General features: G+C 40.5%; 1 protein-coding gene across 2 annotated transcripts in view; it reads right to left on the bottom strand.

Moving 5' to 3' along the window:
• Positions 1 to 12,074, bottom strand: part of LOC121378140 (RNA-binding protein 24-B-like) — a 37,414-nt gene extending 25,340 nt beyond the window's left edge. For both annotated transcript variants that reach the window (XM_041506242.1, XM_041506243.1), the window contains exons 1-2: positions 11,686 to 12,074; positions 2,242 to 2,368 (exon numbers count right to left, since the gene is read on the bottom strand). In XM_041506242.1, the coding sequence (XP_041362176.1) occupies positions 2,242 to 2,368; positions 11,686 to 11,883 (325 nt within the window). In that variant the 5' untranslated portion in view covers positions 11,884 to 12,074. The remainder of the gene's footprint in view (positions 1 to 2,241; positions 2,369 to 11,685) is intronic.
• Between the last annotated feature and the right edge of the window lie 1,075 nt (positions 12,075 to 13,149).

The following is a 13,149-nucleotide window of genomic DNA, read 5'->3' as shown; positions in this document are numbered from 1 at the left end:
GGCTCCCACCCACTGGGGGCTAAATTTATACCTAACCCTAACTTTAGTTTCACGGCTAACATGGCCGTAGTTTACGTTTACGAGCGATCGCAGTCGTTTGCTAGACTGGTTTCTGCGCCTAGCGTTAGATGGAATGTGATGTTATAGAAGACGATGGTGGTACCAGTCGATTTGTTCGAGAGCACTTTGTGTCCTGAACACCCCACTGCCATCAACATAAAAAAAATGTTTATGTAATTACGGAAAACAGATCATGGTGAGAACCGAAGAAAATTGTTTATGTATATTTTGAACTCGGTGTAATTCCATTGTATAAGGATTGTTTATAGACTAGTTTTACACATAAACGTAAATTTACGACCGAAAAACATATTGTTACAAACAATTCAAATAACTCAGTTCGAAATATACATAAATCAGTTTATTTTGTCCCTACCGGTAGTACTACACACAACTTTTGATAGAACAGTTAATACCACAAGTCCGGTCATTGGTGGTAAATATGAATGTTTGCTGTTATAAAATGTTGGTTCATCTGGTCAGTAAATTCCTGTAGTTTAATTTGAACTAGTGTCAGTGTACCAACTACCATTGTGCTTGAAACATGTGCGGGGTCCTACTGAAAACAGCATGATATTTTTGGTGCGGAACTAGGGTAGTCATAGACGCTACACGTTATGTCTGAAAACAGCAGCTTAACCACCTTTTTTCTTCTGATTTACTTTAAGGGTGAGGAGTGGTAGTATTTACAGCCTTGGTGTATATGTCAAGGGGTGGTAGTATTTATAGCCTTGGTGTATATGTCGATTGATACGCTACTAGCGCGATTTTTAGCTACATGTTACTACTGTAGTCTATGGGATTTGATTTGGTAGTATACACCCTAACGTGACTCATTTTCCATACTGTCGTAATAAATAAACACACACACACACACACACACACACACACACACACACACACACACAGACATACACACGTACTCACAGACACACACAAATATAACGAGCACACAAAAACAAAAATCGCAATTTCACCGTTACACTTTATCGTCTTTGATCAGCTATAACAGATTGAAATCACGTGATACGATTACAGGTGAGATGGCGTTCAAAGTACTAGCCATAGCTGTTGCCCCACTTTGCGCCTGTTTATCTCAATAACCCCTCCTTTGAACAGACCCGGATGACGTTTTACGAACCTCTTCAATACCCCGCACCCGCTTTCCAAGCAGCAACTCGACCCGTCGAGGGTCCTGGTGCGTAACGGAGTGGGGATAACGGTAGATTTATTTGAATTTATGAAAAGCTTTTCGACTACCGAATGGGGCGCACTCGAGACGCGCTTTCGGTGTATGCGGAGTAACTTCTTGAGATGCAGGAGTTCTGTTTCGCGGTGTGCAAGGCGACACGAATTTCCCACCGACTCACCGGCGCATACTAAAATACATTTACTGAGGCACATCGCAGATGTAATTAGAACACAGCGCAATCGATTAGCGTCACTGGCGGGGTGATTTTTTTTTTTTTTTTAATAATTTAAAAAAAAAAAAAAAAAAAAAAAAAAAAAAAAAATTAGGGGGGGGGGTAAGAGTATTAGAAAATAGAGGAGCGGGGTGATGGGGATGTTCAGGTCATCAACCGTTCTGATGGTGCATTTTTTAAGAACAATTATGGGCTTGAAACAATTGTTTTTTTGTGTGCAGACGATGAATAGAATTTGTTCTATTCTGTAGCGAGTTGTGAATATTGTTAATAAATGCAAGATCAATACCACTCAATCCCATTGCTACTACGACATTTCCCGTTCCAGCCAGTACACCACGATTGGTATAACAATAGACCGTGGTATGTGCCATTCTAGCTGTAGGATTGTGCATGTATAAGATCCATTGCTATTACGACATTTCCCGTTCCAGCCAGTACACCACGATTGGTATAACAATAGACCGTGGTATGTGCCATTCTAGCTGTAGGATTGTGCATGTATAAGATCCATTGCTACTACGACATTTCCCGTTCCAGCCAGTACACCACGATTGGTATAACAATAGACCGTGGTATGTGCCATTCTAGCTGTAGGATTGTGCATGTATAAGATCCATTGCTACTAATGGCATCATTTAGCGGCTTCCTTTGTTTAAACTGAGTCAGATTTACGAAATGTAACGTCCAATAGCCGATGATTAATGAATCAATGTGCTACAGTGCTGAAGAACTTTAGATAAGTTTCGTGACTTACTCGACTGGAGGTTTCCCCTCGGCTTGGCTCCGAGGTAGGCTAAGTTTACGTTCGCCTTTCTCCCATCAATGATAGGGTTGGGATCCTTGCACGCTCGTTCCGCGGCCACTCGCTCCGACATTGTGACCTAGATAAAAAAAAAAGTAATAATAATAATAAAACCCACCAATTAAACACAGCCTTAGTTATTACTATACTTTGTTTAAAGCATATAATATTATTGTTTATTTGCGATCATTAAGAAAGGAAAAGACAGATTGCGTGTGTTTTGATGAAATAGTCTATAAAAGAAAAAAAAAGACAATTTCCTCCCATCCCCCCCTCCCCCCCTCCCCCCCCCCATAAAAAATACCCCAACAAATTAAATAATGAAAAACAAAAATAAAAAGTAACAAACAAAACACATACAGGAAATTAATCAAATAAAATAATAAAGCCGCCGCCATAACACCCTCATCTACCCCACTCACCCCTCCCCCACCCCACACCCACAAAAAGGCAACAGAAAAACCGACATCACAAAGAATCCTGTAGTGGTGTGGTTTGTAGTTACGATTCTATCCGATATTTTCCGAATATGTCCGAAGTTAGTTCGAGAGATTTGTCCGAATGAAAACATCATTTATAACTTGGTACACTAAATCATACAGCAATAAAGTTGCATCGAACATTACTCGATATAAGGAAGGAAGGAAATGTTTTATTTAACGACGCACTCAACACATTTTATTTACGGTTATATGGCGTCAGACATATGATTAAGGACCACACAGATATTAAGAGAGGAAACATGCTGTCGCCACTTCATGGGCTACTCTTTTTTGATTAGCAGCAAGGGATTTTTTATATGCACCATCCCACAGACAGGGAAGTACGTACCACGGCCTTTGATATACCAGTAGTGGTCCACTGGCTGGAAGGAGAGATAGCCCGACGGGGATCGATCCCAGACCGACCGCGCATCGAGCGAGCGCGTACCACTGGGCTACGTACCCCCCCCCCCCCCCCCCCCCCCGATAAAAAAATTTAATAATAATATGGGAATTCCTTATCTAGATATCTGAAAAATTCAAACATTGAACTCGTCTCAAATTCGGGAGATCAAACGATTCCGAAGCGAAGAACTTGTATTATGCTTTAGCTTTTATATCACAACCGAAAGTGTGTTGCGAAAATCTAATTTAAGCCTATCCATCAATACAAGGCCACTTTTGTCTGCGTTGCCCCCTCTACCCACCCCCCCCCCTCCACCCCACCCCCCCCACCCCACCCCCCCCCCCCCCCCCCCCACCCACCCCTCCTTTCAAGGGACGGTACGGCTTCGGTTTATTAGCTGTTTTATAGAGTCGTGCCGTGTTCGAGCACGTGACAATGCTCGAAATAGATTGTTTTTATGTGAACCGTCGCCGTGCCAATAACCGAGGTATTATATACACCCGCTGTCTTGTTTACGGTGGAAATAAAACCACACTTCATAGCCAGTGACGTCAGTGTCGGTCAGTGTAGACAGGGGTGGGGCTGGGGTGGGGTGGGGGTTAATGGTTTATTTGTTATTAGGGTCTATGGTCTATTAGGGTTTACTTGAAAGTGGTAAGTAAACGTGTATGAAAATTACTTGATATCATCAGAAGGTATAATGTATGAATGAATGATTCAATGAATGAATGAATCGGCTATTAGATGTCAAACATTTGGTAATTGTTTCAGTAACAAGGGGTGGGGGGATTATCTGACATACCGAACCAACACGAGCCAGTGTTTAGAACCATGGACCCCGTTTTTAGAAGCTATTTTTACGCTAAAATCAAATTAAATTGCTTACTACCTTATAACTACCCTTACGGTAATTTTAGCGCTAAGATCGCGCATTGTAAATCAGAGCCCAGGATGGGACTGAGAATGACGTAAAACAGGATTGAACTTATACCCTCTCGCACTATAAACGGACGAGCTAACACTGACGTTTACTAGTTACAGTAACACGGTTTCTCTCAATAGATGCAAATTAAGTCCCCGCGGAATAGATACATCGTCGATAATGTGTTTGGCAAGCGACGTCAGGCCTCGTTGATGTTCTTACCAAACCAGAACGTACTGTAGTCGATCATTACGCAAGTTTACACCGACCAATACACCGTGGTCCGCAGATTAACGCGAGGGGTTGGTTGTACCAGTCGTTTATTGATTCAGGCTTATATTCCATATTGCTTCGTCGAGTATATAGGTATTTGGTAATTGGTGAAATAATAATAATATTTATACTGGTTTTCATAAGATAGTTTCACAAGCTATGATAAACTGGTATGTGACTCTTTTTCTGGCGCTACTTTTGACCTGTGTTACTTTTAGTTTTGCGTATTAAGTTCACAATCTGTGGTCGACTGGTTTTCGGTTTATATTTTGTTTTAACGTACATTAATTTTACAAATTATGATCTACTAGTTTTTCATTTACACTGAATTTCACAAATTATGATCTACTGGTTTTTCATTTACACTGAATTTCACAAATTATGATCTACTAGTTTTTCCATTTACACTGAATTTCACAAATTATGATCTACTGGTTTTCTCTGTATAATAATTTGACAAGTTACAATCTACTGGTGTTCCAAGGCCGTACCCTCGAGGGGGGGGGGGGGGGGGGGGGAGGGCAGTTGCTGAGAATCTCACCTTTTTTTTTTTACTCCAGAAAATAGCATACACATCTCAGGGTTAATTTGTATAGCGTTTCATTTGTTTATAAACACGTAGTGCCACCCCCCCCCCCCCCCACCCCCCGTATTTTGATCAGGGTACGGCCCTTCTATCTATGCTAATTTCCATAAATTATGATCTGTTGTCTTTTACAGCGCTAATTATACAATTCCACAAATTCCATGCGCTATAGCTGTATAGTTTCACTTGTGTTCGTGACGCAAATTCCATAACACATTGCCAAATGACGTAATATCTCTCTAAAGCTACAATCTCTACTAGATCTTTTTAAAATTATTTTACCATATAAGATAACTTTACTCCACGTTACTTGTGTTCACCGGCCTCAGTGGCGTGGTGGTTAAGCCATCGGACATAAGGCTGGTAGGTACAGGGTTCGTAGCCCAGTACCGGATTCCGCCCAGAGCGATTTTTAACGACTCAATGTGTTAGTGTAATACCACTACACCTTCTTCTCTCTTACTAACAACTAACCACTAACCCAGTGTCCTGGACAGACAGCCCAAATAGCTGAGGTATGTGCCCAGGACAGCGTGCTTGAATCTTAATTGGATATAAGCTCGAAAATAAATTGATTTTTTTTTTCTTTCTTTTTTTTTCTTTTTTTTTAGTGAACAGTGATACGACCGGAGTGGGGGCGGAGTCGAGATTGTAACTTTTTTAAAGTTAATTTCCAGAAACTGTTTGACACCGACTGTAACAATGCGAAGTGACCGACACTTGCTGCAACACGCTCCCCATTAGTTTCCCCGAGTCCCGCAGCGATGTGTTTACCGCGCTGTATCTGGCGAGATTAACGTTACAGGCCTCACTCGGGTGTTTTAATTATACACAGGCTGTCGGCTCCGTGCTGGCGATGAATGGAAAGAACGCCAACATAATTATATACACAAGCATGACGTATATTTTTCTCTCTCACAGTATTCCTATCTAGAGCAGCCTACATTTTCGTTCTCTCACAATTAAAACAAAAAAAAAAATTATCAGAAGCAGACAAATTTGTGTGGAAGAAACAGATCACAGGATGTATCTTGGTAATTAGGGGGTATCAGGAGAATTTCGTTTAATGTGGATTCTTCTCCTTTTTGTATGTTTCTACTTATGATAAAAATTATACTTTATTGCTCACCCCACCCTGTGTATCTATTTATGTATGGCTGCGAGAGAGAAAGAGAGAGAAAAAGAGGAGAGAGGGGAGGAGAGAGAGAGTGGGAGGGATGGAAGGAGAAAGAGGGAATGAGATAAAGAGAGAGAGAGAGAGAGAGAGAGAGAGAGAGAGAGAGAGAAAGAGAGAGAGAGAACTGGAGAGGAACCAGAAGGGTCGCAGACATTAATTCGTAATCCAGTTTGAGATCCAACTATCAGTCTTAGATTGAAGACCCTAACCTGCGTGCTTAACCGCCACTGGTCACGCGTGAATGAACGCAATAATATACTCTCTGAATGAAAAGGTCATTATGCCAAGCGTGAAATTACATAAATACAAACTCCTATCTCATGAAAGGGACAAACACGCGAGTCAAAATTACCCCACCAAACACCCACTCATCCCCTACAACCCTTCCCCTAGTGGCCGCCGTTGTACTTCGAGTCTGGAAGGCTGCCTTTTATTGTGGAGGGTCAGTTTACGTATTTATGAAAGCGTGCTATAGGCTTAGTGAGCATGGAGCCTTATTGCCTTTCCGGGGATCAATAGTGCATTATTGTAGACACCAAGGCATGCTACACTACACGGTAAGAGTTCTGTGGGCTGTATAATGCATGCAACACTTGTATTTAGTTCTCAGTGTGTGTGTGTGTGTGTGTGTGTGTGAGAGAGAGAGAGAGAGAGAGAGAGAGAGAGAGAGAGAGAGAGAGAGAGAGAGAGAGAGAGAGAGAGAGAGAGAGACACACACAGACAGAGAGAGAGGGGGCAGGGAGGGAGAGAGAAGTCGAGAGAGAGAGAGAGAGAGAGAGAGGGGGGGGAGGGAAAGGACAGCGGGGGAGAAGAGATCGGAGGAGGGAGAGTGGCGAGAGAGACAAACAGATAGAAAGTGAGGAGGGAGAGAGAGAGATAAAAACAAAGGAGAAGGGGAGAAAGACAGAGACCAGAAAAGAGAGAGAGAGAGAGAGAGAGAGAGAGAGAGAGAGAGAGAGAGAGAGAGAGAGAATCTCAGAAAAATGTATCGGGTATTTAATAAATAAGACTCATATGACCAAGATGTCCTTCCTTTGATTGGTTAATAAATTAAACATGGCAGTCACACTTAGTTTGAAATGTCTCGCCTCACGCGAGCTATGAAACAGAGCTCACCAGAGCATGGACCGTCAACGTCATAATTGCCACAAAACGTTTCAGCTGTTACCTACCTAGCGGTTACAGAGACGTACCCTTTACGTTTAATGAGTTTTAGTACCCGGGACTCTTGAGGTGAAACCCGAGTCGTATGTCCTGTAACCGTGTGTCGTAAATATCGTCCAGTCATACAAGCTATTAGTGTTTTTATTATTATTGGTGATGACATCATAGTTGTTATGTCGAAAGAGGATAAGTAAAGCACTTAAGAATTGTTGAATGTTGAAATTTAATCTCATCTATTGATCACTGCTATTTCAGGCATCTGGTTGTAAATGTAATGAAAAGCATTGTTATTGCGTTTATAAAATAACAGTGCCGTTAAAATTGATAGCACCATAATACTAAAGTTAAAGTTTCTTTTCTTTAACGCTTTCCTTCTTTTTTCCCTTCAACCCAGTGTACGTTTCAACGACTCAATGGGTAGGTGCAAGGCCACTACTCTCTCTCTCTCTCTCTCTCTCTCTCTCTCTCTCTCTCTCTCTCTCTCTCTCTCTCTCTCTCTCTCTCTCTCTCTCACACACTAACCACTAACTCACTGTCATGGACAGACAGCCTAGATAGATGAAGTGTGTGCCCAGGACAGCGTGCCTGAGCCTTAAAGCACGGAATTGATGTTGAAATCAGATGGATATCTATTAACCCAATAAGCTGCACGGTGAGTCGGAGACCTACCCAGGTACAGAGTCCAATACTACTGAGATAACGGGTTCTTTTGTAGACATGTTGAACGTCAAATTGAGACCAACGGTTATTGAAGTGTTTGTAAAAGGTACACCTCTGCAAGTGACTTTACATTATATACATTCATATACATTGTGTATCTGCAATTAAAGCATTCAGCAGTAGTTTCGATACACATAAAATTATAAATACAGCATTCAATAGCATTTTAAATGCTAAATGCAGGACTCTGTAGCATTTAAATACGTGTACGGCAGACTTCGGAAATAGCATTTTAAAGATATACACGTAGAAGGTTATATAGCATAGCGTTTTACATTTGTTAAGCTAGCAAGCGTGTTACTTTCATTAGCATTTTAGGTATGTGTTGCTGAGGTATCCTTAAACAAAATGCTATTTTGCTTTCTTTTATAGAGTAAATACAAATGTCTAGATCTACTCGTATAGGCAACAGTGTCGAGTTACAAAATGTATGGTTGACACACATATATATATTTATATCTTGTTTTAATGTTATTATTATCTAAAGTCAGAAAGCCACACTATCTTTAGTACGTATACATAATGAGTAGGCTGATAGCTAATTATTAATTCAGGTATTGGGTCTGTTGCCTTTCTACAAGTAACACTAACCAGGCCCGTAGGAACGAAAGTGGGAGTGTGTGGGGTGGGGTGGGGGGGTGGGGTGGGGTGGGGTGGGGTGGGGTGGGGTCACTGACGGATCATGTATAAACTCTATATCAGATTTTGGTTACAGTGGCAAACAATAATGTGATAAAAAAATATATATATATAAAAAGGCTTACAAGTGTGTGTGTGGGGGGGGGGAGAGACACGTGCCCCCCCCCCCCCCCCCCCGGTTCTTACGGGCCTGCTAACAGATACTTCCAGATCCATACAGGCAAACACGTTTAAATTGTCTTTTGTCTACTGACACCTCTAGAGGACACTGATTTGTTAGTTACGGGCTACTGGATGTGAAACATTTACTACTTCTGACACGTCGTCTTCAAATGAAACCCGCTATATATTTCTTTCCTTATCAGCTAGGTATATTTTTTATGTGCCCTCTCCAACAGACGGGATAGCATGTGCCACAGCCCCTTGACAGAACAGTAATGGGGTATTGATTGCAACACGTCCATAGATGCAAAGCTAGGTAATGTAATCGGGAACGTGTTTGGGACTCTTCTTTCTGTTCGCCAATATCCACCCAAGGTTAAAAAATGTCCGTCATGAGCACATACTCTCAGGGTGGTACCTAACTTAATATAAGGAGGGGGGGGGGGGGCGTGTAGTGCAAATAGAATCAGGCACGCTATAGGATACTGTAGTAGTAAATATGTGTTTGTAACAGATTAAAATTCGTCCATGAAATCAGAATGATAGGGGATCGAACCCCCTCCTCAGTGGACCCATTCTCTGACTTGGTTTTTCCCGTCCCAACCAGTGCCCCAAGGCCGTGATGGATAAAATCTATTGCATGAGATCGGTAATACTATGGGTAATACATAGAGTACGCAACTAGCTATTGGGTAATACTGTTTATATTGCACTAGAGACAAGACAAGACAAGAATTTTATTCTCATAAACTGCACCGAGTGCAGTATGGAGAAAATACAAACAGAATAAGTTACAAAGTGTTTTCTGTAGTGGTAATGGACATACTATTTAAGTAATATTAACCCGGAAAACTGACCCTCTCAATGACAATTTGCAAATATTTACATAGTTTACACAAAAGTGATTTTTTTGTTGTAGAAAATAACTGGTAAAAGGTAATTGCACTTGCTCTATTGGTATAGTAACTAGGTATATACACATTTCGATCAGTAGATAAAGACGTACATTTAAAAATATAGTGAAACTCATCACCAACATCAGTGTTGCACAAGTGACATATTCTGTTTTCTCTCTCAATATTAAACCATCTACCGGTTTCAATAGGAAGTCTGACATTACCAGTTCTAAATTTACAAAGAATTCTAGCATTTTTTGTTGAGAGTTTCAACAAATAATTTTCTAATTTAAATTCATGCTTGAACATTTTGTAGTTAATACCTTTCGATGAGTCAAATTTATCACTATTCCATTTTTGTAAGTACTGGTCACATAGTATTCGTTTAACTGCATGTTTTAACCACAAAACATCCACCTGTGTACATGAATATATATTACATAAACCACATTCATCTAATATACGTTTTATAAAGGATAACCAAGTACATGGTATAGCATTAATGTTATGGTTATATGATGCCATCATGTATAATATACCAGACAATTTAGATTTTCTACTATTAACAACATTTGCCCAGTATGTAATCATTCTAACTTTAACACTAATAGACAGTGGGTCTCTACCTAATTCACCATAAATCATAAAGCTTGGAGTCGACTTATTAACACATAATATATATTTGCAGAACTTGAGGTGTAATCGTTCAATTACTGAAGCCCCATATTTCACATCCATATAATAATATAGGTTTTACAATTCTGTCGAACAGGTCTAATTGACAATCGATTGACAAATTGAACTGTCTGCATTTTTGTAATACAGCAAACATAGACTTTGAGGCTCGATTGATTAGATTTTTCTTAGCATTTGTGAATGACCCAGATTTACTCAACACAAGCCCAAGGTATTTAACTTCAGTTAAGATTTCTAAGTTTTTATTATTATATGTAAATTTATTCTTTTTTGTTTTTGAGTTACTTCTTGAAAAAAAATCAAAATTTTAGTTTTGGCTGCATTAACTTTAAGTTTCCATGTTTCACAGTATACTTGAAAACAATCTAGTTGATGTTGTAGGTCATCTGCTGTTTCAGCTAGTAGTACAGTGTCATCAGCATATAGTAACACAAATAACTTAATATATACATTGAGATCTTTCTCAAGTGGGTTTGTTACTAATTCGATACCTTTGCAATTTTTTGTAGCTAAAAATGTTTCTAAATCAAAGGCTCGTGAAGGACAATGTCAGTTCACTCGTGCCAAGTTAAACACTAAAACTGCCTCGTAGGTCATCGAGCAATATCTAATCATGATACGCCTCAGGTGAGCGATTGTAAGTTTAAAAAATCGAAGTGTATAAACACAAATCACTAATGAAATGATGTTCGCCAAAGGCTAGCGAAGAACATCAATTCACTCGTGCAAAGATAAACAGGGTTGCCTCGTAGGTCATCGGGCATTCTCTAATTATAATACGAAGAACCGAGAGATTGTAAGTTTTAAAAATTGAACTGTGTACACATAAATCACTCATGACCTGATGATCGTAATCATAAACTGTAATGCCCAGGCGCGGATGCAGGATTTCTAAAAGGGGGGGGGGGGGTGGTCCTAATGTGATGATGACTGATCTCTCCTTTTACACAGAACAGTTAATATAATCACGTTTCCCCTTAACGGTTATGGTCGGTTTTCAAAAAGGTGGGGGTCCGGACCCCTGGACCCCACCCCGCTCCCAACCTCTGGATCCGCTACTGATGTTTCGTAGGTCTTAGAGTATCCTCTAATTAGTATAACACACGTCACGCGAGCGATTGTAAGTTTTAAAAATTGAACTGTATACACATAAATCACTTATGAACTGATGATCGCCAAAGATAAACAGTATTGCCGCGAGGGGTTGTTGAGTATGCTATAATTAGTATGAGACGAGCGATTGTAAGTTTAACAAACTGAAGCGTATACTCACAAATCCGTATCCCCTGCTCTTGCCCGTCTGTCGGTCCGTTATGACGACAGCCTCCTCGATGTCACCGAACTTGTCGAAGTATTCCCTTAGCGACTGGTCTGTGGTGTGGTACGGTAAACCTCCAACGAAGATCTTCGTAAACGTCGTGTCCTTTTGCGAAATTCCTCCATTCTGTATCGAAACTGGGGTCGTTGCCATTTTTAAGGAATAGTAGTACTACGCTCAGGTAAAAAAACAAACAAAAAATGCGACTGCGAAACAGAGACAGGTACTGGAAAAAACTAGACCCGTAGAATACTAACACAAAATATATAGATATAAGAAACCAGCGAGCGAATAAATCTACTTAGAATCCAACACTGCTGCGGTGAACAAAAATACAACAGTCTGCAGCGAACGGTTTGAAGGTATCACTGGTCTACACAGAGCACTCGTCCAGTATTTGTACGCTCTCAGCGATATGCTATCCCATCGCATTAGACGATCGAAGCCACGCCCAGTTGCCTGGTCTTATCCTACCCACGTGGTCGTATCGCGGCGATAGTCACGCCCCGTCAAAACAAGACTCCGCCCTCATTCTTTGGAATTCCCCTTTCATCAGTACGCTTCGCGTTAGCGAGATCTACCTCGCGCAAGTTTGGGATCTTGACCCAACCTCTTCTTCTTTCGTTTTTTTTTTTTTTTTTGGTCTTTCTTTTTTTATTACAAATATTACGACAACAGTGAACTACATGGAATTCGATTCATTTGGAATGACGAACAATTAAGCATGTGGAAGGGGAAATATCAAAGTTTGCTTGACGCTACGGGGAAAAGATCGGTTCGCCATTTGTGGTGTAACGCTTGTTCAGAAGCCACTGAGATTCGATACCTTTTCGACATTGGCGTGCTGCCAGGTTCCAGTTGTGAGATTCCACCGTAGAAGAACGTACCGTGACGGAGGTAGGGCATGTCACATACACAAATAAAGCCGCCCTTTAAGCGGAGCGAATATGACAGGTGGAAATCACCACAGAAGAAGTCCCATGGCGGTGTTGTTGACACACAAAAAAGGAGAAGAAAAAAACCCCAGACAAACACCATTACCGTTAATACGACAAGTCTGAGGCGCGAAAAAAAAAAAAAAAATGGATGATGGAAAAACGTTATTTACCTACTACACCTTCGACTGAAATTTGCTGTATTTAATATTTAATAAAAATGGATTTACGGAAATATATTTCCCGAAACGGTTGATAAAGGTAGGCATCGCTTGTGTGCGGTGTGTGTAGATGTTTGGGCGGTTTTCTTCTTTAATTGGTTTTTGTTTACATTTTGCTTTCTTAACACATACTGATATACATTTTAAATAAGCTGTTTTTAATGATCTGACATCTACAAATACTTCAAATTGGGTCAACAAATGAATTAAATATTTGTTTCACGAAAACCTGACGTGTCAATAAAGTTAGTTATATTTCATGG

The sequence above is a fragment of the Gigantopelta aegis genome, chromosome 7 (assembly GCF_016097555.1).
Source record: "Gigantopelta aegis isolate Gae_Host chromosome 7, Gae_host_genome, whole genome shotgun sequence".
In the NCBI taxonomy this organism is placed as follows: Eukaryota; Metazoa; Mollusca; class Gastropoda; order Neomphalida; family Peltospiridae; genus Gigantopelta; species Gigantopelta aegis.
Note: the sequence above shows the minus strand (reverse complement) of the source record. Positions and strands in the feature narration are given on the sequence as shown.